This window comes from Mustela lutreola, chromosome X (assembly GCF_030435805.1).
Source record: "Mustela lutreola isolate mMusLut2 chromosome X, mMusLut2.pri, whole genome shotgun sequence".
Taxonomy (NCBI): Eukaryota; Metazoa; Chordata; class Mammalia; order Carnivora; family Mustelidae; genus Mustela; species Mustela lutreola.
In genome coordinates this window covers 19,970,039-19,990,673 of record NC_081308.1, presented here as the reverse complement: position 1 = coordinate 19,990,673, position 20,635 = coordinate 19,970,039, and the positions used below count along the sequence as shown (strand labels likewise).

The 20,635-nt window shown below is 42.4% G+C and overlaps 1 protein-coding gene across 1 annotated transcript in view; it reads right to left on the bottom strand.

Moving 5' to 3' along the window:
- Positions 1-20,635, bottom strand: part of PDK3 (pyruvate dehydrogenase kinase 3) — a 78,035-nt gene that overhangs the window by 23,593 nt on the left and 33,807 nt on the right. Inside the window, exons 5-6 of the mRNA XM_059156712.1 lie at positions 20,012-20,101; positions 6,747-6,824 (exon numbers count right to left, since the gene is read on the bottom strand). Of these exons, the coding sequence (XP_059012695.1) occupies positions 6,747-6,824; positions 20,012-20,101 (168 nt within the window). The remainder of the gene's footprint in view (positions 1-6,746; positions 6,825-20,011; positions 20,102-20,635) is intronic.

Here is a 20,635-nt window from a genome sequence, read left to right as displayed (position 1 = left end):
TAATAAAAGCTGAAAATTGAGGGGCGCCTGGATGGCTCAGTTGGTTAAGTGTCTGCCTTTGGCTCAGGTCCTGATCTCAGGGTCCTGGGATTGAGTATCAGGCTCTGTGTTCAGTGCGGAGTTGGCTTCTCCCTCTGTCCCTCTTCCCCCACTCAAGCTCTTTCTCTCTCAAATAAATACATAAAATCTTTTTTTAAAAAGCTGAAAATTGACAGTGTTGGGAGCATCATAACTAGGTAAATATGGATCACTGCAGAGTGGCCACGAGAGTGTAGAAGAACAGTATTTCCTTCCCCGTGATTCCAATGACATGTTTCACTGGTCACAGGAAGAAGAATGTTCTCAGCCTTAAGGTGAAATGATTGCCTTAATCCTCCACCAATTCCTTAAAATCCCGCTACCCTTTTTTTAGGTTACTGAGTATTTGGACTGTGTCCTTCTTACACAGTTTTGTTTCCTGGAGCTTCTGATTACCCTTCCTCTTGGGTAACTGGACAAGAAACATGCTTTCCTCACCACATCACCAAGATCCTCTAGCTTCCTATTCTAGTGCATGGTATCCATTTCATTCTTTAAGATTTTTCAAATTAGAATTGATTGCCTTCCAAACATGCCGCACAGCCATCATCTTCAAAATGTTTTTGATTAAAGTTCTGGTATGTTCTTTACTATTTCTTATGCCCACATGACATAAACCATCAAGTCAGTCAAGTAGCCTACCTCAGAAAGGTGCCCTTAGGAAATACATTTCTTAATCTTTACACCTCTGACTCACTTGAAGGTCTGGCTAAGTACAAAATTCTGCATTCAAAATCATTTTCTCTCAGAATTTAGAAGGGGGGGGGGTAGTCTCTTGGCCATGGTAGTGCAGCTGGTAAGTTTAATGCTAGTCAGATTTTCCTCACGCCGCTGGGTGTCGCCTGAGGTGTGATAAACCCTGGTAGTAATATTCTTGTTGAATGAGGAATTGGACAAATCATTTGAGAGCTGGTGTTCATTTCCCCCTGGGGCCCTCAACTAAACAAGAAGGCTGACTTGGAGCCCTGCAGATCTGGTCAAGACTTCTCAAGTAACTTTAGGGTAGGCAGACAGTAAGCTGGCTTCTGACCGGAGGGTGCCCCAAATTCTCAGTGAAGAGGGCTTTATTTGGGGCCAACAACAGGTACGTGAACAGCCCCACTTTTTCCAAGGTTATTCTTGAAAAAGGGACTCTGATTTTAATTTCTGCCCTAGGAAGAATGCTTGTGACTGACTGTAGGCAGAGCACAGCCCAAGACCAGTGTTCCCTATCACCCCTCCGTGCTCTGCCTTAGACCAGCTTTCAGCTGACCCCTCCTTTTGGCTTCCCTTTCCAATGCTTTGCCCCTACTGGCTCTGCTCCTGGGGTCCCTCCATCTTCTTCTGCTTGGTCTGTAATCAGCAGACTTCCCTCAGTTTACCCTATGGCAGGAGGTGGGACCAGTGGTCCACTGATGACGGCCCCCTGGTTTCTTTGCTGTTTTTCTTTGTATTCCTTTATTGTCCTTTTAATGGCTCCCCAGGAACAAGTTGAACACTCGGGCTATCTTGTACCAAAAGGCATGATTAGTCATATAAACAGCCTTCTGAATTCAACCTTTTCACTCCAGATCTTTTTCCAAATCTAATCTCTGATGTGTTTTTTTCTTTTCACTTGAACCAACATTCTCTAGGAGTCATCTGTAGGCTTGCTCAATTACTTGTACTTTCTTGCAGAACATTATAGGTTAGATGTCTTTCCTTCCTTTTAAAATCAAGTCCAATGCTTTTGTCCATAACTTTTAACCTAATCCTGGGTCCAATGGCTTTTATGTAGTGGACCCTTAATAGATATTTATTAACTTTCTAAAATAGAACATAAATGCAATATGAATTTTCCATCTAAAGTATATTTTTTAAAGTAAATGGAAAAAAATGGCTCAGGTTTCTCATACTCAAGACTCAAGAAATAATCAAGTCTCTCTTATAGAGTCATTGCTCCAAAAACCATTAGTTGAAAGACATGTAATAAATACCAACAGAACTCTACGTGGGATACAGAGAATTTTATTTTCAGATAGCTCTCCTATAAGAATGAATAAAGTAGAGGCTAAGCAGAAAAGAAATGCATTTAAGAGAAAAGGTAGCTGGGCACTTAGAGATGATTGGTTAAGTCCCAAAGTCAATGGATGAGGCTACGAGAAACAGTACACAGTGTAGTTCAAAGTTATCCTGGGATTAAGTCCTGATTCTGGCATTTAACAGTCACATTAATAGGTATTTAACACATCTGGGCCTCAGTGTCCTATATCTGAAATGAGCACCGTACGTACCTCACTGGGTTACTATAAGGATTAAACGGGCTAACAGGGATAAACTAGCTTACAAACAGCCCGCCGCAATGTAAGTAGTCAATAAATGCTGGCTAGTATCACTACTAAAAAGTTAACTTTATGGTCTTAACAGGGCTACCAGCAATGGCTTTTCAACTACTGTAGAGAACCCCCTGACCGAAAATAACCACGAAAGTATCCAATATAGGGAAACTGGAAATCAAAGATCCCAGGATAGATACACACCTCTCCTGGGAACCTTCTTTTTCAAAAAAGATTTTATATATTTATTTATTTGAGAGACAGAAAGGGAGTGCAAGCAGGGGCGAGAGTAGATGGGGGGAGACAAGCAGACTCTTCGCTGAGCATGGACCTGGACACAGGGCTCGATCCCAGGACCCTGAAATCATGACCTAAGCTGAAATCCGGTGTCAGCCACTTAACTGACTCAGCCACCCCGGCACCCCCTGGGAACCCTCTTATAACAACGTATATATAGAATGACTTGAATTTTTCTTTTTAACTTTTAAAGATTTTATTTACTCATTTGACACAGAGAGAGAGAGAGAGAGAGAGAGAGCGAGCACGAGCAAGGGGAATGGCAGGCAGAGGGCGAGAGAGAAGCAGCCTCCTGCTGAGCAGGGAACCCAACGCGGGGCTCGATCCCAGGACCCCGGGATGATAACCTGAGCTGAAGGCAGACACTTAACCGACTGAGCAACCCAGGCGCCCCTGACTTGACGTTTTCATGTTGCCCATGAAACGCAGAGCTATGAACGAACCTCTCGACAGGAAAAGACTAATCTAGAAATGGTGAAGAAATGCAAGTAGTAACCATAGTCTTATCTTTCCCAAGCCAACTCTGACTTCCAGTAGCCACCCTTTTATTAAAAACATATATATATATATATATATATATATATATACCCAGTCTGTGTCTGGTGCTGTATTTTAAGGCCCCAGCAACAGTATCCTTTTATCACCACGCAAGGTGATCTTACAGACAAGGAAGTTGTTCCGTGTGTCCTCTCCCACCACCTGGAGAGCTACAAAGCTCACGTCATCCCTCTGAGCCGGGCTGCCTCACCGCAAGGATCCAAAACAGGTAAGAAAAGAGGTGTCTTTGCTTAACGTTTTGGCAAGTGATTTCTCAGGAGAATAAGAAAGCTAAAATGAGAACAAGTGTGACAAAATGGATGCTTGTCTGGAGAAACCAACGTGGGTTGCCACCGGGGGCAAGTCAGAAAAATCTGAAACCTGATAGAAGATAAACATCTGTTATTTTTTTAAGATTTTATTTATTTATTCGATAGAGACAGAGAGAGCACAAGCAAGGGGAGCAGCAGGCTTGCCCTGAGCAGAGAGCCCGATGCAGGGCTGGATCCCAGGACCCAGGGATCATGACCTGAGCCAAAGGCAAACACTTAACGACTGAGCCACCCAGACGCCCCAACACATCTGTTATTTTTATTGCTCCTGTTAAGTGTCATCAGAAGGAGAAAAAAGAAAGTTTATTTTAGCTGGCTCCCAATATCCAGAGTTCCTGGGATGACTGGTAAACACTGACAGTGTTCACAAAGTATGTTCTCCGTAGTCCCATTCACTACTTTCTCAGGGGTCTACAATGGCAAAGAAAAAATGCCCAGAGATTCAGAACGAAAGATGATACGTCAAACTGATGGAATGATTCTCGGGAAGCAACAGAGGTTCCTTCGGGTCAGCGGCAGCCACACTGCTGTCAAGCACACAGTGGAGGGCAATGCTATTCCTCACTACGGTTCGAGGCGCCTGTGGGGTAATGGAAGCAACGAGAAAGAAGCAGACTCTGAAAATGAATCTGTGGGAATCTGGATCCGATGGATTTTTCCTTTAAGGAAAACTGAGATGGGCAACATGCTGTGGGAAACATCCACTCTTTACAAAGTGACGTCTACTTAAGGTGTTCAGGACTGACCTCTGACCTGCATCTCTACCACAGAACTTGTTAGTGCGAAGGCACCGCCCTTAGCCACATCCACAAAGAGCTCTGACATTCAGAAAATCGTAAAGAGAAATCATAAACACATTACCCAGAGCCACAGGGAACTAGAGGTCGCCTATAACCAGCAGCATTCACTTATCTTAGTGATGGGAAAGGGGACTTGAAAAATCATGCACGAGACAGTGCCAAAAATAGTTGTTAATCTCTCCTCCTGGTGAGGCGCGCTGCCCAGCGTGACAGTTTCACTGAGAAGAAATGTGTGACACAGCTGGCTCCTGGGACTCAGCAAGAGCGGGCTGGCTGCTCTGGCCTTTACAGTGAGTCAGACTGCCATTCATGCAAAAGAGCAATCGGTTATCACCTGCGATTTTAAGTTCTGCGTTTGACAAAGAGAAACGTGCAGAGTGAGGTTAGGCCTCACCTTGCCAGTATGAAAAAGCAGAGAGAAGACTGAGATGTTTCTACTTGGGAATACTCAAGTGAAGTCCTTTCGGTTCTGGCAGTGTATTGATCCAAAATATGGGCACAACTCTTCTCGGAGAACCCAACAGACTTGGAAAGCAGCTTGGATACCTTCTGGCAGAATGCAGGGGCAACTGTCCTACAACAACAGCCTAACATCTTTTCACATGTTGATCTCATTATAAGCAAAATACATTTTTAACATTTTTATTTATCGAACAGACAGAAATCACAAGTAGGCAGAGAGAGAGGGGGAAGCAGGCTCCCTGCTGAGCAGAGATCCCAATGTGGGGCTTGATCCCAGGACCCTGGGATCATGACCTGAGCCGAAGGCAGAGGCTTAACCCACTGAGCCACCCAGGCGCCCTAACATATTTTTGAGAGGGAATTTGGTTTATCTTTAACTGTAAACATCCACATCCTAAGATTCAGTCATTCCACTTCTAGGGACCCAACCTACAGAAATGCTTCCACGTGTTCACAAATTTTCCCATCCTGCAGACACAGACACACCTTTCACTGTTCGTTATAAAGAATATGGGAAAACTGGAAATCCTAAATGTCCGCTCAATGGTAAATGACTCCATAATGGCAATTTACACTGTGGATAATCTCTAAATGACATTAATCCATGCAAAGATCTTCAAGGCAAAGTAAAGAATGCCAGTTATAGAACATGCATAGTTTCAACCCCATTTATGTCAAAAACAAAAGCTCTGCCCGGTCCTCAGAGAACAAGGGAACTTTCACTTCTTACCCTACATTCTGTATTGTTTCTATTTTCCCAACACGCATGTCTCTCTTGTAACTTACAAATAAAGGTAACATGCAAATACATATAGAATCATATGACTAAGGTAACAATCAGCTACACACCTATAGCCCAGAAAGCTGTTGTTTTGGTGCTATAAATCCTTCAAAATATTTCCCATTGAACTTGTTACACTAATGGATTTTTATAGCCTGTGTTTAAAAAACTCAACTTTTTCAATACATTCAATATTCTTTTAAAGCATTATTTTATTTTTGTTTGGTTTTTTTAAAAGATTTTATATATTTATTTGACAGGTAGAGATCACAAGTAAGCAGAGAGGCAGGCAGAGAGAGAGGGGGAAGCAGGCTCCCCGCCGAGCAGAGAGCCCAACTTGGGGCTTGATCCCAGGACCCTGGGATCATGACCTGAGCCGAAGGCAGAGGCTTTAACCCACTGAGCCACCCAGGCACCCCTTAAAGCGTTATTTTGAATGGCTGCTTAGTATTCTATCTTATGGATGTACCACAACTTAAATATCTTCTATCGTGGACAACTGGGGTTGTTTTCTAATTTTTCTGTTTAAGAAAACCACTGTGGTTGTTATTCTTGTACATACATCTGTGTACACCTTTATTTTCACATAATAAACTTTCTGAAGTTTAATTTACTTGACCAAAGAATATGACCATTACTGAATTTTAATTTCCTGGGCCAAGAAGAAAGATATTGCTAGCATTTTTTGAGAAAGGTTGTACTAATTTAAACTTACACCAGAAATGTGTAAGTGTTGTCAACAGTATTTTTCTGGGCACCAATTCAAAGTATTACAACATTATAATCACTGCCATTTTGAAAGACGAAAATGGCATTTCTCCATTTTTGTTTGTACTTCTCTGATTAGTGTAGTTACACATGTTTCCATATGTTTACTGACTGCCTGGCATTTGTTGTTTTGAGAACTGCCTGTTCATCTGTTTGTGCAATTTCTACCTTGATGACTTCTGTTCCAAGAACTCTGAGTTCGAGGAGATTACAAACTCCTGTACAAAAACTCCTTACCCTATTATGCCTAGGAGACCGAAGACAGAAAAGCTTGAAAAAGAAAAGAAAGATGAGAAAGCAGTGTAATGTGAGGAAATCTCACTGCAATATAGCTCAGGTATCATCAGATTTTTAGTCAACTTCCTTGTATGTACAGTAAAAATGATTTTTCTTTTACCATTGAATTCTTCCACTTCCAGCTCTGGAGCAACCAGGTAATACTGCTCACACAGCATCTTGGCAGTTTCATAGGCATCTGCAAAGCAATAAAGAAGTTTAGCTTTAGATAAAAGCATATGGGCAGTCAGGCATATAGACAGATAAACAAAACTAGGACAGCTACTAAACTGATGGATTCAGAATTACTGCTTTTGAAAAAACAAGTCTTTTTTGGCTATAATAGAATTATTGGGACTGAACCAGAATTTCTCCTCCTTTAAAATTGTAATGATGGCAACAATATCAAAATGCCACACTAACGACAACATGGCTAGTTCTATACTAGGCATACATTTGTTTAGCTTTTAAGTATTCCTAAAAGGCGTTTTCTATGAAAATCTATGAACTCAAGACTATTTTTGAACACCATGGAAGCTGACTAAATTGCAGCAAAAGGTATTTGTTGTTACAATATTATTGACTATATTCTTTATGCTGTACCCCTCTGACTTCATTATCTTATAAATGGAAAGCTGTATCTTATAATCCCTTTCACCAATTTCGGCTCTCCCCCACCCGCCCCTCTGGCAGCCACCAGTTTGTTCCCTGTATTTGTAAGTCTGTTTGTTTGTTTTTCAGATTTCATATGTAAGTGAAATCATATAGTATTTGTCTTTCTCTGACTTATCTCAGTATAACACTCTCTATGACCATCCGTATTGCCATCAAAGGCAAGACTTTATTCTTTTTTATGGCTGAGTAATATTCCATTGTATTATATACTGCTCCTTTATCCCTTCATCTACGGATGGATAGTTAGGCTGCCTCTCATCTTGACTAACGCAAATAATGCTGCAGTAAAAGAAGGGGCGCATATATCTGCAAATCAGTATCTTTGTTTTCCTGGGGCAAACACCCAGAAGTGGAATTACTGGATCATATGGTATTTCTATTTTTAGTTTTTTGAGGACCCTCCATACTCTTTTCCATAGTATCTGGACCAAATACACTCCCCCAATGAGTGCACGAGGGTTCCCTTTTCTCCACATCTGCACCAACCTTTGTTATTTCTTGTCATTTGATATTAGCTGTTCTGACTGCTGTCAAGTGCTATTTCTTTGTGGTTATGATTTGCATGGCGACAGATGGTGACTACCCTTATTATGGTGAACACAGAGTGATATACAGAACTACTGAATTACTATGTTGTACACCTGACAGTAACATTGTAGGCCAGCTATACTTCAATAATAAAAAGAACTTTTTAAGTTAAAAACTATAGGACATTTTAGAAAAGGCAAAACCATAAAGACAGTAAAATGATCAGGAGTTCAGGGGGAGGTAGGAGGGTCAGGGGTGAATAGGTAGAGCATGGGGCATTCCGAGGGCAGTGAACCCACTCTGTAGGGTGCTGTGATGGTGGGTACACATCATTATGCACTTGTTAAAGCAAGGAGAACTGGACAACACAAAGAGTGAACCTTGATGTAATCCAGAGATTTTAGTTAATAAAATATACCAATGTTGGGGTGCCTAGGCAGCACAGTTGGTTAACTCTTGGTTTCAGCTCAGGTCATGATCTCAGGGTCATGAGACCAAGCTCTGAGTCCAGCTATGCACTCAGCAGGGAATCTGCTTCCAATTCTCTCTCCCTCTCCCTCTGTACCTCCTGCTTGTGCTCTCTCGCTAAAATAAACAAATAAATCTTTTTTAAAAAGATAATATATCAAAGTTTGTTCATCAGTTGAAATAAAAAGAATTTAAAAATCTTCTTAGGGGGGCGCCTGGGTTGCTCAGTGGTTTGGGCTGCTGCCTTCGGCTCGGGTCATGATCTCAGGGTCCTGGGATCGAGCCCCGCATCGGGCTCTCTGCTCCGCAGGAAGCCTGCTTCCCTCTCTCTCTCTCTCTCTGCCTGCCTCTCTGCCTACTTGTGATCTCTGTCTGTCAAATAAATAAATTAAATCTTAAAAAAAAAAAATCTTCTTAGGGACGCCTAAGTTGGTTAGTTGGTTAAGCAGCTCAGTTGGTTAAGCGGCTACCTTCAGCTCAGGTCATGATCCCAGTGTCCTGGGATCGAGTTCCGCATCGGGCTCCTTGCTCGGCGGAAAATCTGCTTCTCCCCCTGCCTCTGCCTGCCGCTCTGTCTACCTATGCTTGCGCGCACTGTCTCTCTCTCTAACAAATAAATAAATAAAATCTTTTAAAAAAATCTTTTTAAAAAATAATAATGCCAAAAGTATTAAGATTTGCCAATTACTTGTAATGAAATATCAGTATCTGCTGAACGAATGGGTTTCCATGAACCACACACAGTAACTTTAAGTTACTGGGAACACTGCCGTAGCTTAAAATGTCCTTTAAGTTAGCTAAAGCTCATAGGATTGGGCTGCTATTTATCAAAGTCTGAGTAGCAAGAGTTTGCTTTTGAAAGGAAAAAAAAAAAAAGACATAGGGTAAGAAGATCAGGGCTATTAAAGAAATAGTTGGAAGAGAATTCAGGCGGTTACGTCTCGAAAGATGGGAAACATTCAGAAAGTGAAAGTGCATTCTTATAGACTGTGCGGGTGCCTCTTTTGAACTGGAAGCAACCTGTGGTCAGGGTTTGTCTTACACTGGGTTTGTAACTCCTACAGAACTTAGTATATACCGATTAGATGGTCAGTACATAGTCCTTCCTAGAATAAATGTTAAACTTCTTGATAGTTTATTTTTAAACCAGGCTTACTGAGATTGAATTCTCACATCCCTGCAAGTCACCCGTTTAAAGTGTACACACACCTCAGTGGTCTTTAGCACAGGTGCACAGCCGTGCCCCCATCACCACCATCAACATCACAACGTCATCCCTGGGAAAAGAGACTCCGTGACCACTGGCCATGGCTTCCCTCCACTCAGCCCTAGGCAACCATGGGTCTCCTTTCTCTCTGTAGGTTTGCTTTCTAGACACCATGGAATCACACAATACGTGGCCTTTTGTGTCTGGCTGCTTTCACTTAGCAGAGTGTCTCCAAGGGTCACCCATGTCCCAATGTGGGTCAGTACTTCATTCCTCCTCGTGGCTGAACGGTACCATGCTGCACATGTGCATGTTTTGTTTATCCGTTCATCTGGTGAGGGCCATTTGGGTTGTTTCCACTTTGTGGCTATCATGAATAATGCTGCTACGAACATTCATGTCCCAGGTTTTTTGGTGAACATATGTTTTCATTTCCCTTGAATGTATACCTAGGAGAGGAAAATTGCTGGATCATAAGGTATCACAGTGTTTAAACATTTGAGGAACAGCCAGAATCTTTTCCAAAGTGAGATTGTTTTTTAAAGTTCCACCTTCACAGTTTCTAAAGATCAGATACTCAGATTACTTGAAAATCCTCTGTAGGTGTGTTTGCAATGTTCTCAACTGGACACCAGGTCTTTGGAAACAGGCTTGTACTTTTTTAAAAATCCCCCACATCAATAGCGTGCATAGACACTTAGGATTCAAGAGGAACAGAAGAAAGAAAGAGGGAAAAAGTGACCCCTACTGAATTTAAATATATTAAAATTAGACCCTGGCAGCCTAAACTAATATAAAAATAAGATTCAGGTATGTTCAGACTACAAAGTTTGGTTCATTTATCTCATACTGCTGCCACATTAAAATTTTAGATAATATTTGACCCCAGAAAAAAATTCTAGTTATATTACTAGACTTTTAGAATTAAACCACTACGAACAGTCACAGAGACATTAGAATAACGATGACAAGATGAAACAATGAGGGACAGACAAAGGACATGTTATTAAGAGGAAAAAATTTTTTTTAAAACAGAGTTGATTGGTGTGAAAACAGACATTAAAGGATTGATTTTAAACTCTAATAAAAGAAAACAAAAATTCAGAATCATACCAAATTTACAAGTTTTTCCCTAGAGTAGAAGAAACCTCATCAAATATGTGCAAAGCAGTCTTGTAAGGAGAGAACTCAAGCCTCACTCTTCGCTTTGGCTACACCGCTGAGCAGCGCTACATCTCCACCTAGTGACACGATAGCACAGAGCCGACTGAGAACCTCCAAGGCCACTTTCCTTCAACCAACAAATACCAAAATCTGAACATGATGCTTCGTTAACCACATACAAAGCCAAAACACCTCCACAAAACAACGCCCCCAAGTATGTGACACCTTTAAGGACGTTTAAACATCATTCTTCCATTCACTATAAAAGAAAAAGAACCTAGTCCCGCTAAATGTACAGGTTCCTCATGGCCCTGGCTTGGCCAGGAGCACGAGATTTTAACAGCATCGTGCGGGAAAAAGTGTTACATAAATTTAACATGGGCAAGATGACCGAGTCCAGAAAGAAGCAAGCAACTTGAAACACAAAGACACAGTACGGTTCCTAAAACCACATGTGAATAAGAATTTTTAAACCATACTCCTAATTATAGTGTATCAATGCTGTAATTAAGAACTGCATTATGGGGGCACCTGGCTGCTCAGTCGGTAGAGCCTGGCTGGCTGGAGCCCATGCTAGAGCATTGTCACATGGAACAATCCTTCTTTTTTTAAATTTTTTTTTAGCTTTATTTTTTCAGTGTTCCAAGATTCCTTGTTTATGCACCACATCCAGTGATCTATGCAGTCCGTGCCCTCCATAAGACCCACGACCAGGCTCACTCATCCCCTCACCCACCTCCCCTCCAAAACCCTCGGTTTGTTTCTCAGAGTCCGCAGTCTCTCATGGGTCCTCTCCGCCTCCGATTTCCCCCAACTACCTTCTCCTCTCCATCTCCCCATGTCCTCCGTGTTATTCCTTATGCTCTGCAAGTAAGTGAAGCCATATGATAATTGACTCTTTCTGCTTGACTTAGTTCACTCAGCATCATCTCCTCCAGTCCCGTCCATGTTGATACAAAAGTTGGGTATTCATCCTTTCTGATGGAGGGGTAATACGGAACAATCCATATTCATGATAAGGTTTTCAAGGTACAGTCAGTTATACCGATGACAGATATTCTTTTTGGTCAGACTGGGAACTAAGGCCTAGAGTGATTTCCAAAACTGGCTGTATGTAAAATTCATTACCAAGTTAAAAAAACAAACAAACCTGGACAGATTCTAAAATGAACCCCTGGAGAGTATGATGTGGTAGGTCTACATTGAGGCCTAGGAATCCATATTGTAAAGAACTAAGGGGCACCTGGGTAGCTCCGCTGGTTAGGCGTCCAACGCCTGCTTTTGGCTCAGGTTTTGATCTCAGGGCTGGGAGACTGAGCCCTGCGTTCCATGCTCAGTGAAGACTCTGCTTAACATACTCTCCCTCCCTCTCTCCCTCTGCCATTCCCTTTGCTTGCACACTCTCTCTCTAAAATGAATAAATAAATCTTTAAAAAAAAAAAAAAACACTTAGCAAATGATTCTGAAGAGAAGCTAGATTTGGGGCCCACTTGCCTAGAAAGCCAAGGTCAGGTCATGCTAATTCTGTCACTGTCTCTCCCAGGACATGAAGGGTCATGGGGCACCAGGGTGTACGACATACACATGAAAAACTTTGAAACAATATACCTCAAATTCAACTACTGGCTTATTAATTCATTTCCTTTATTCTAGAGTAAAATGCAAGTTCTACTCACAATAAACATTCTAGTAACACTTCTACTTTTTAATTAGAAGCCAAAATTGTAAAATATGATAATTTACTAAGTTATTTTTGTCTGCAATATATTTGGGCCAGTATTTACCACCAACCTTTAAAAGCAAGTATCAGGAAATGACTATTATTGTCACTGAACATAAATGCTATTATTTTAAAAATCTGTTTTCAAGGAAAATAATGATCATAAAGTAACAAAACTGTGGGTATGGCACATATGTACTTCCCCAGGCTACTCAAATTGTAAACACACAAGACAAAATATATTTTATTTAAGGGTAGGGTGAAGGTTCACACAGCAAGTAGCCCAAAAGATTCAACTTAGCCAGGAATTAGGGGTTTTAAGGTTTATTTTTTATTTATTTACCTGAGAGACACAGAGAGAAAAAGAGCGAGGCGGGGAGGGGCAGAGGGAGAGGGAGAGAATCTCCAGCAGGCTCCCCACTGAGCACGCAGGGCTCAATCCCCGGCCCTGAGATCATGACCTGAGCTGAAATCAAGAGTCAGCCGATCAATTGACTGAGCCACTCAGGTGCCCCAGGAATTGTTGTTGTTGTTTTTTAAGTGCATAGGAATGTTTACTACATTATGGAAATTATTTTATTAGACTTTTCTATTAGAAGATCTTCCTGGGGCACCTGGGTGGCTCAGTGGGTTAAGCCTCTGCCTTCAGCTCAGGTCATGGTCCCAGGGTCCTGGGATCAAGCTCTGCATCAAACTCTCTGCTTAGCAGGGAGCCTGCTTCCCCCTCTCTCTCTGCCTACTTGTGATCTCTTTCTGTCAAATGAATAAAATCTTAAAAAAAGAAGATCTTCCTATTCAAAACTCACCACAGAATTCTGCTATCAAATATTAGCCCCTAGCATGAAGACACATAATCATTTGTTTACAAATATCTTGTAAGAGGCTAGACAAGGATAAATCTGAGTACTGAAAAAACAAACATGAAGGTGCCAAGGTCCCTAACTTGTATCTAACAGAATATAAAAAACTGTCAAGCTCAAGTTTAAAAAGCCACTGTCAGAAGAGGTGACATGAACAGCCATAAAGCATCACAAAGTCAGAGATACGCTGCTTTAGAACCCTTTTAAGCTACAAAGCAATTCTGGTAAGGTATGTTTATCATCCTACCCAGAACCCATTCCGAGTAGGAACCAGAGGTTTTTTTTAGGCACTGGACCTTCTCCTACTCTCCAAACCCCAGCCAACCAGATGAGTGAGGGTAGAACATCTAATGCAGGGAAACCAATCTACAATTTGACCAGAATCCTAAAATCTGGGTTCAGGGGCAAAAAGACAGGCTGAGCCAACCAAAGTCATTTGTTGAGAATTTAGGTTCGAGACACTCAGACAGGGCAGAAGAGAAAAAGGACCCACTGGGAGTTATAATCTATAATCCAGAGGGCCTGGAGTGCCCACCATTGCCCTAAACAAGTCAGTCAGCCTACAATAGAAAGATGGAGGGACTGTGACTCAGCAACCCCAGTTGCAAAGAAACACAGAAAACCACCTTGTTCTCTGTTTCCCAGTTCCAATATCTATAGCTCCAAAGTGAGGTGCTTCTTGCCTTTGGATTACCATGGAACCTACTACATTCTTTAATAAGTTTATTTCTTGGGCTAACACAAGTGGATCTCTGTACCTTACAACCTGAAGAGCCCTAAGTAAGAGCAGAAGACATTATTTCTGAGCCAGAGTAACGACAGGCTCTCAGGATAGCATCTGTATGCTGTCATGTAACAGCATGGAGGAACAACACGGCCAAGATAGCATCGCTGTGAGAGCTGATTCCTGGGCCAAGCATTTAAGTCTGTACCTTTAAAACAATCTTACCAGAAGATTTTCCATTTCTTACAAAGACAGGAGGAAAAAGGGTCACAATGGAAGGATATCTCAAAGGATAATAGGAACAGCTTTACAACACTAATTCTAGCATTCGCTACTGTGAGTCTATAATTTGCAGATGTATAAAGGTAGAGAGATATTATGTGCTAAGTAAGCAGCAAGAGGGCACGCTTCAGTGTTCTGCACATTTAATTAGTGTTATGCAAGATGCACCCCACTTTTACACGTTTATACAACTGTCTAGTCCAAAATAAAAATATTGTCCCTACCCTTCCACATAAAAGTGTTCCGTAGTCTGTCTCAAGAGATCTAAGTATGGCATCGTTGTGCGTTCAAGAAGGTTCTGTATGGCTGCAAGACACATAAATGTGCATACGTAGGCATGCGTGTGTGACGCAGGGCGTGTGGGCTGGAGATGTGACTGTGCTTAACGCACGCAGGATCGCCACAGCTGCGAAAATCAACAGTAGAGCTGTCAGCGAAAGCCAGAACCCCTACTCCCTCCACATCAAGCTTCTGAAAACCAAATGAAAGGAAAACAGTATCTAAGATAGAGATACACCAAGCAAAATAATGGGGAAATCTAGTAGGATATGAAAAGACAAAAAGTCAACAAAAAAATACCAACTGCTTGAAAAAGAGGAAGGGAGCAGCAAGCCTTCACCAAGAGTCAAAAGATACCGACACGCATTTCTTCCTCTTCTTGCCAGCACTTGGGAGTACTGGGGATAACTGTGAGGCGTGGGCCCTTTGAGACATTCGGATTGTTGCTCCTGGGGCACCTGGGGGTAAGAGACTCAGTGCCTTTTTGCTCTGAGACAGGGAAGAATCTGCAGGCCTTTTGACCACTGGTGCTCTCCACTTTGTTCCTTCTCTCGATCTTAACTTGAACCAGAAACAGCATCTGCTCAGGTATCCTGACATGCAGAGAATTAGGAGTGGGCCCAGAGGCAATGAAACAGAGAGAGGACTGTTAAAATGTGCTTTAGTCTACAGGGAGAAGAGATCTTCTGGTTTCCTGCTAGGTTGCCCGGCCCATTTTGCCAGGGTAGGAAAGGGACCTGATTTAAGGCCAATACTCCACTGAAGAATAAAAGATTATACACATGCAGCTGGAAAACCCATTCGCATACAGAGATTATGAGTACAGCAGATGAGACACAGGAAGGACTCCAACTATAATGAAAGAGAGGATAGAAAATGGGCCACACTGTCAGGTGCTGAATTCATCCAGGAAGGTCATGTGTGATGGGCATTAGTGCTGGAGAAGGGGAAACAGACAAATACTATGGATTTTGTAGACAAGGATTACTCACATTATTTGCTGTTGCATAATCATCCTTCGATGTGGTATCAACTCAAATGTATAAAACAACATTCTCACTTAGTTATGAAAACAGGTGTTTTTATTCTCTTTTTTTTTTCTCTACATTTTCTAAACTTTCTTCAATGAGCATTTTTTAGTGTTTTGGTGCCATGGCATTAGTCCTCTCAATGGACCCAACTAGGGACAGGAGTTGGGTGACTGACAAAAGTGCTGGATAAAGTAGGAAGCCCCGAAGTATGACTATTATTGTAAACACTAACTTCAAAATGCACAATTGAATACACAATTATCTTCTGTCAACAGAAGATTTTGATATGGCCAAAGCCCTTTCCTTCAATATGGATTAGTTTGGAGTTCTAGGTCATCTTTCTTAGATTAACAATGCTACATGTATCTGTGAATTCTGATCCTTATTCCTTTAAAGAGTAATAAACTTCAAGACACTTGTGAAGCAACGTGAGCTCAGGTTCATTCTGAGAGTTTTACTCAGCACTGCCCCATAATCTAAGAGTTATCTGTTCACTGTCATTTCTTACATTTTTAAGAGACTGTTCTTTATCAAGTCTTTCCAAAGCATTCAACTTGATATTAATGGAGATAAGTCTCTTTTCCGTACTCGCATTTCTTCAGTTTACATAATACTGAAATAAATCATGGAGCCACAACAGGTGGAAAACTTATACCAATGGTTTGACGACAAGTAAGTGGCCCTTAGTAAGCATCCACCTTACCAGGTAGAAGAAGCAAAAGAGCATTCTAGAAAGTATACACAAGCATACTGAGTGTGCTGTGCGTTATCAGTAGGGACGATGTGTGAAGGGAGTGAGGGGTGGCAGAAGAGCTGATCGTGTGAATGCGGCTTGATGTATTTATGCACTTTCCGAAACTGAAACCACTCTCCGCTGCTCATTCCTTATGGGAACGGGCTGTCGAGAAATGAACAACCTGGTTTGAAAGACACGGTGAGGAACAGGGAACATACAAGCCCCTCCTCTTTACCAGAGGAGCGTGGGGCAAGAGTGTGTGTGTGCAAGAGTGGATGTCAGGGGAAGTGGTGATCTGAGTGGTCAAAAAGCACAGGGGGTAACTGTCACAGGCCCCGACATCCCCAGAAATCCAGGCTCTACGTTATATGCCACAAGTGGCAGGAATGATTACATGAGGACACACCCGAAGCTTCATTCATAGTTACAACTGCGGTGCCCCTAGGTAGAACGTTGAAACTGGCTGGAGAAAGAATGGAGTCAGAGCTGTAAGTACAGGAGGAGGGAGGGGGAAGGGCAAGAATCAAACTGCTTTACGCATCACCTTCAGCTAGTTTTCACTACAAAACTGGCGTCCCAGGGAGAGATGCAGAAGTGGTTAGAGCAATTCCGGCCCTTGAGAAATCTACAGCGCAGGCACAGAAACCACCGGAAGTACAAGTAAGGCCACGACCGGAAGTGCAGAACAAGGCCCGGAAGAGCAGCACAGACAGGAAGTGCCGCAAAAAGGCAGATTCTTTGCATCTGAAGAGTCAAGGGCAGCTGGCTCCTCCTCCTTGTCTCCCCTGACCTGACTTCCTGACTCCCCACCTGACTTCCTGACCCACGTGAGCGCCTCTTCATCTCTCTGCGCCACGGAAGTGCTACCAGGTGCTTAGAACTCTCTTATTTATCTAGCTGCAGATTCATGGTTTAAATCTCTCTGAAAAGGAATGAAAGACTGTGAAGAAACGATGAGATGATAAACACGGGTCTGTTTTTAAAGCGTGATTACGAGTAATTGCAAGCATATGCAAAGGTACAGAGTGCAATGTAAGGACTCCTCACGTACCCATTACCAACCTCAACAGTTTTCAACACAAGCCCACTCTTTTCTGTTATGGGTCATTTTGAGGCAAAACCCACATGTCATTCTATATCACGCCTAACATTAAAAAAATAGCTTTCTAGAAGCAAGGACTCCTTCAAAAAAACATACAATATCGGTATCACATCTAAAAAATTAACATTTCTTGAATGTCAAACATCCAATTGTCTTATAAATGTCCTGAATGACTTTTTAAAAAAAATTTTTTTTAATAAGATTTTTTATTTATTTGAGAGAGAGATAGTGAGAGAGATCATGAGCGAGGAGAAGGTCAGAGAGAGAAGCAGACTCCCCGTGGAGCTGGGAGCCCAATGTGGGACTTGATCCCGGGACTCCAGGATCATGACCTGAGCCGAAGGCAGTTGTCCAACCAATTGAGCCACCCAGTCATCCCGTGTCCTGAATGACTTTTAAAAATATGTCATAGTTTACGCCAGAAACAAAAGTAAAGGCAACAATCTATTATATAAGCAATGGCATAAATGAGAAGCCAAATGACTTCTGTGACACACAAGGACCACCACTAGTAAACCTGCCTGCAGTCCTTACTGGGTGCGAGCCCTGCTTCAGGAGCTCTATTAACTCATTTAACCCTATGATAAAGATGACTTACCAAAAGCACCATTTTACAGGTGAAGAAACTGAGGCCCATAACATGTTCTAGGTTGCCCAGCTAACCCAATGTCCACGGGCTGATGAATCAAAAAAATGCAATATATCCATACAAAGGAATGTTATTCAGTGGTGAGGAATGAAGTACTAACCCACATTGCAATGCAGATGACCCTTGAAGACACTCTGGTAAGTGAAAGAAGCCAGATACAGAAGGCCACGTACTGTGTGATTCCACTTACAGTAAAGTGTCCAGCATAGCAAATCTAGAGAAAGAAAGGAGACCTGCGGTTGCCTAGGGCTGGGTGGGGGGGAAACCATGGCCAGTGGTCACAGTCTCTTTCCCTGGGAACGACAGTGTGACACTGATGGTGGTGATGAGGGCAAGGCTGTGCACCTGTGCTAAAAACCACTGAGCTGTGTGTACCTTGTGTGTGACTTGCAGGGATATGAGAATTTGATCTCAGTAAGGCTGATTTAAAAAATTATCAAAAGGCTTAACATTTATCAAACCAAGGAATATTTATATGACCATCTTAAAGGCATATACTACATTTTATATGCATTATAACAACAAATGTAAAACATAGAAGCTGACCTCAAATTGCTTATAGTTCAAAAGAAAAGGCATATAGGCAGGACATAATAATGCCCTTTTGCTTCCTGAATTTGTGCCTTTTTCTCTAAGGGTAGTCAACTACCTGAACCAGGCTTTCTGATTCATAAAAGCTACTGGGCTAGGGTCTGATGAACACACGCTAGGACAAGACTGATCCTACTCCCCTTTACCCTGGGGCCTGCAGAGGTCATAATCAACCACTGGGTTACCTTGTGAGAGAGCAACCTATAGGATTCTTAGGGAGCTGAGGCTGGGCCTAGTCACTTTAAAAAAAAATTGAGTCACCTTAAAAAAATTGAGGTAATTTGAGTAGATGTATCCTACCTAACCCAAGGCCGAACAGCTCAACGATCCTCGGGTGAGCTAAGGCCACCATGCCTGGGTCCCTTTCCCTGGGTTTAGCAATGCCCAGAGTAAACAAAGAGCACAGGTTTTCTTTACCAATAGCCACTGAAGGTCTGATCTATTCCTCCACTGGGGAGGCTGCATCTACTAGGCCACCTCCCTTGGCCCTCTAAGTTCAAACAGCAAAGGTCTCTCTGCTTGAACTGGGCTTGAGAGATTCACCAAGACAAGGCCCTCGTCTGCTTCCTACTGAACTTCCTACTGAGTTCAGAAAAAGTAGGAACAACTAAGATCTGTGATGAAAACCGGGATAGCTGTGGTCATGAAAACTTGTGTGTGTTCAGAGGAGAGAGGGGAGGGCCATAGTAGGAGAGCCAGTCTTGGGAAGGGGTAGTTTGGGAATCTGAAGCTGCACAGAGTAACTAACACCAGGAAAAAAGTAAAAACCTGAAAAGGTCCAGGCACCTGGTAGGTCACTTATAATTAGGAAGGTTTTCTGGAGGTGACACTTACCTTAAATGAATAATGAGGAAACTGCTGTTCAAATTTGAAGTGCCTGGGTACCAGGGACATATGGTTGTGGGGCTCTATTCTACTCTAAGGCTACTAGAACAGTGCCCATCCAGCACCCTGGCCAGTAAACTGGTGAAGCTCACTTACCACATAGATTCCCAGACCTGGGGTGCACACCAGAAAAATGCTGGAATTTTACAACCATGTGAATTTTAGCCAAACTTTAGAACATGGATTTACATTTTCTGGAAGTTTCAGATAATGGGAGCAATCAAAACTTAGAATGTTCCTGAAGCTAACAACCAGTTAGTGTTCAAGACAAAACTAGCCAATGAGGTAGAAATTCCCATGTCGAATGCTGCTAATTATGCATCTTTTCCTGAAATGCCTAGAAAGAACATCTATTTGGCACAAGTGGCTTGGGCCCAGAGAGACCTAATGAATCAGCAAAGAACTCAGCATCATAACCCTATGGCCTCGATTAAACCATAGTCCTGTCTGGACCACAATCACTAACATTGTAGAGGCCTCCTTACCTTTCACAACATCAGCCACATTGCAGGTGGGGTCAATACTTCCGATGTGTTTAGGATGAGCCGGGTTAGTGTCACCACCAAACAGAAGTGCTAAACAAACACAAAAGGGAAGCGAGAGATTAAAAACAAAGCAGGCAATGTAGTCTACCAGGTTTTGAAATGACTGTCTTATTTTTAAGAATCATTTTAGCATCCAGAGTGACTTAAAGCTAGAGAACACATACAATGAGGAGTGATCAGCTCTACTGGTGGCAAAGGAGGAAGGACATGTTTTCGTTTTTGTTTTTAATATTTTATTTATTTATTTGACAGACAGAGATCACAAGTAGGCAGAGAGAGAGAGGAGGAAGCAGGCTCCCCGCTGAGCAGATGCGGGGCTCGATCCCAGGACCCTGGGATCATGACCTGAGCCAAAGGCAGAGGCTTTAACCCACTGAGCCACCCAGGCGCCCGGGAAGGACATGTTCTAAGGTCTTCTGGTTGCAGTTAGCAGGTCAGAAAGCAATAACCAATGCCAGGGGTCCAGCCCTTTTCTCTCTGACCCCATGTGACTTGGATGAAAAAGTTATTTTCATCCTCAGCCAAGTTTACTCACCTTCTCAGTACTACTCCAGATATGGATTC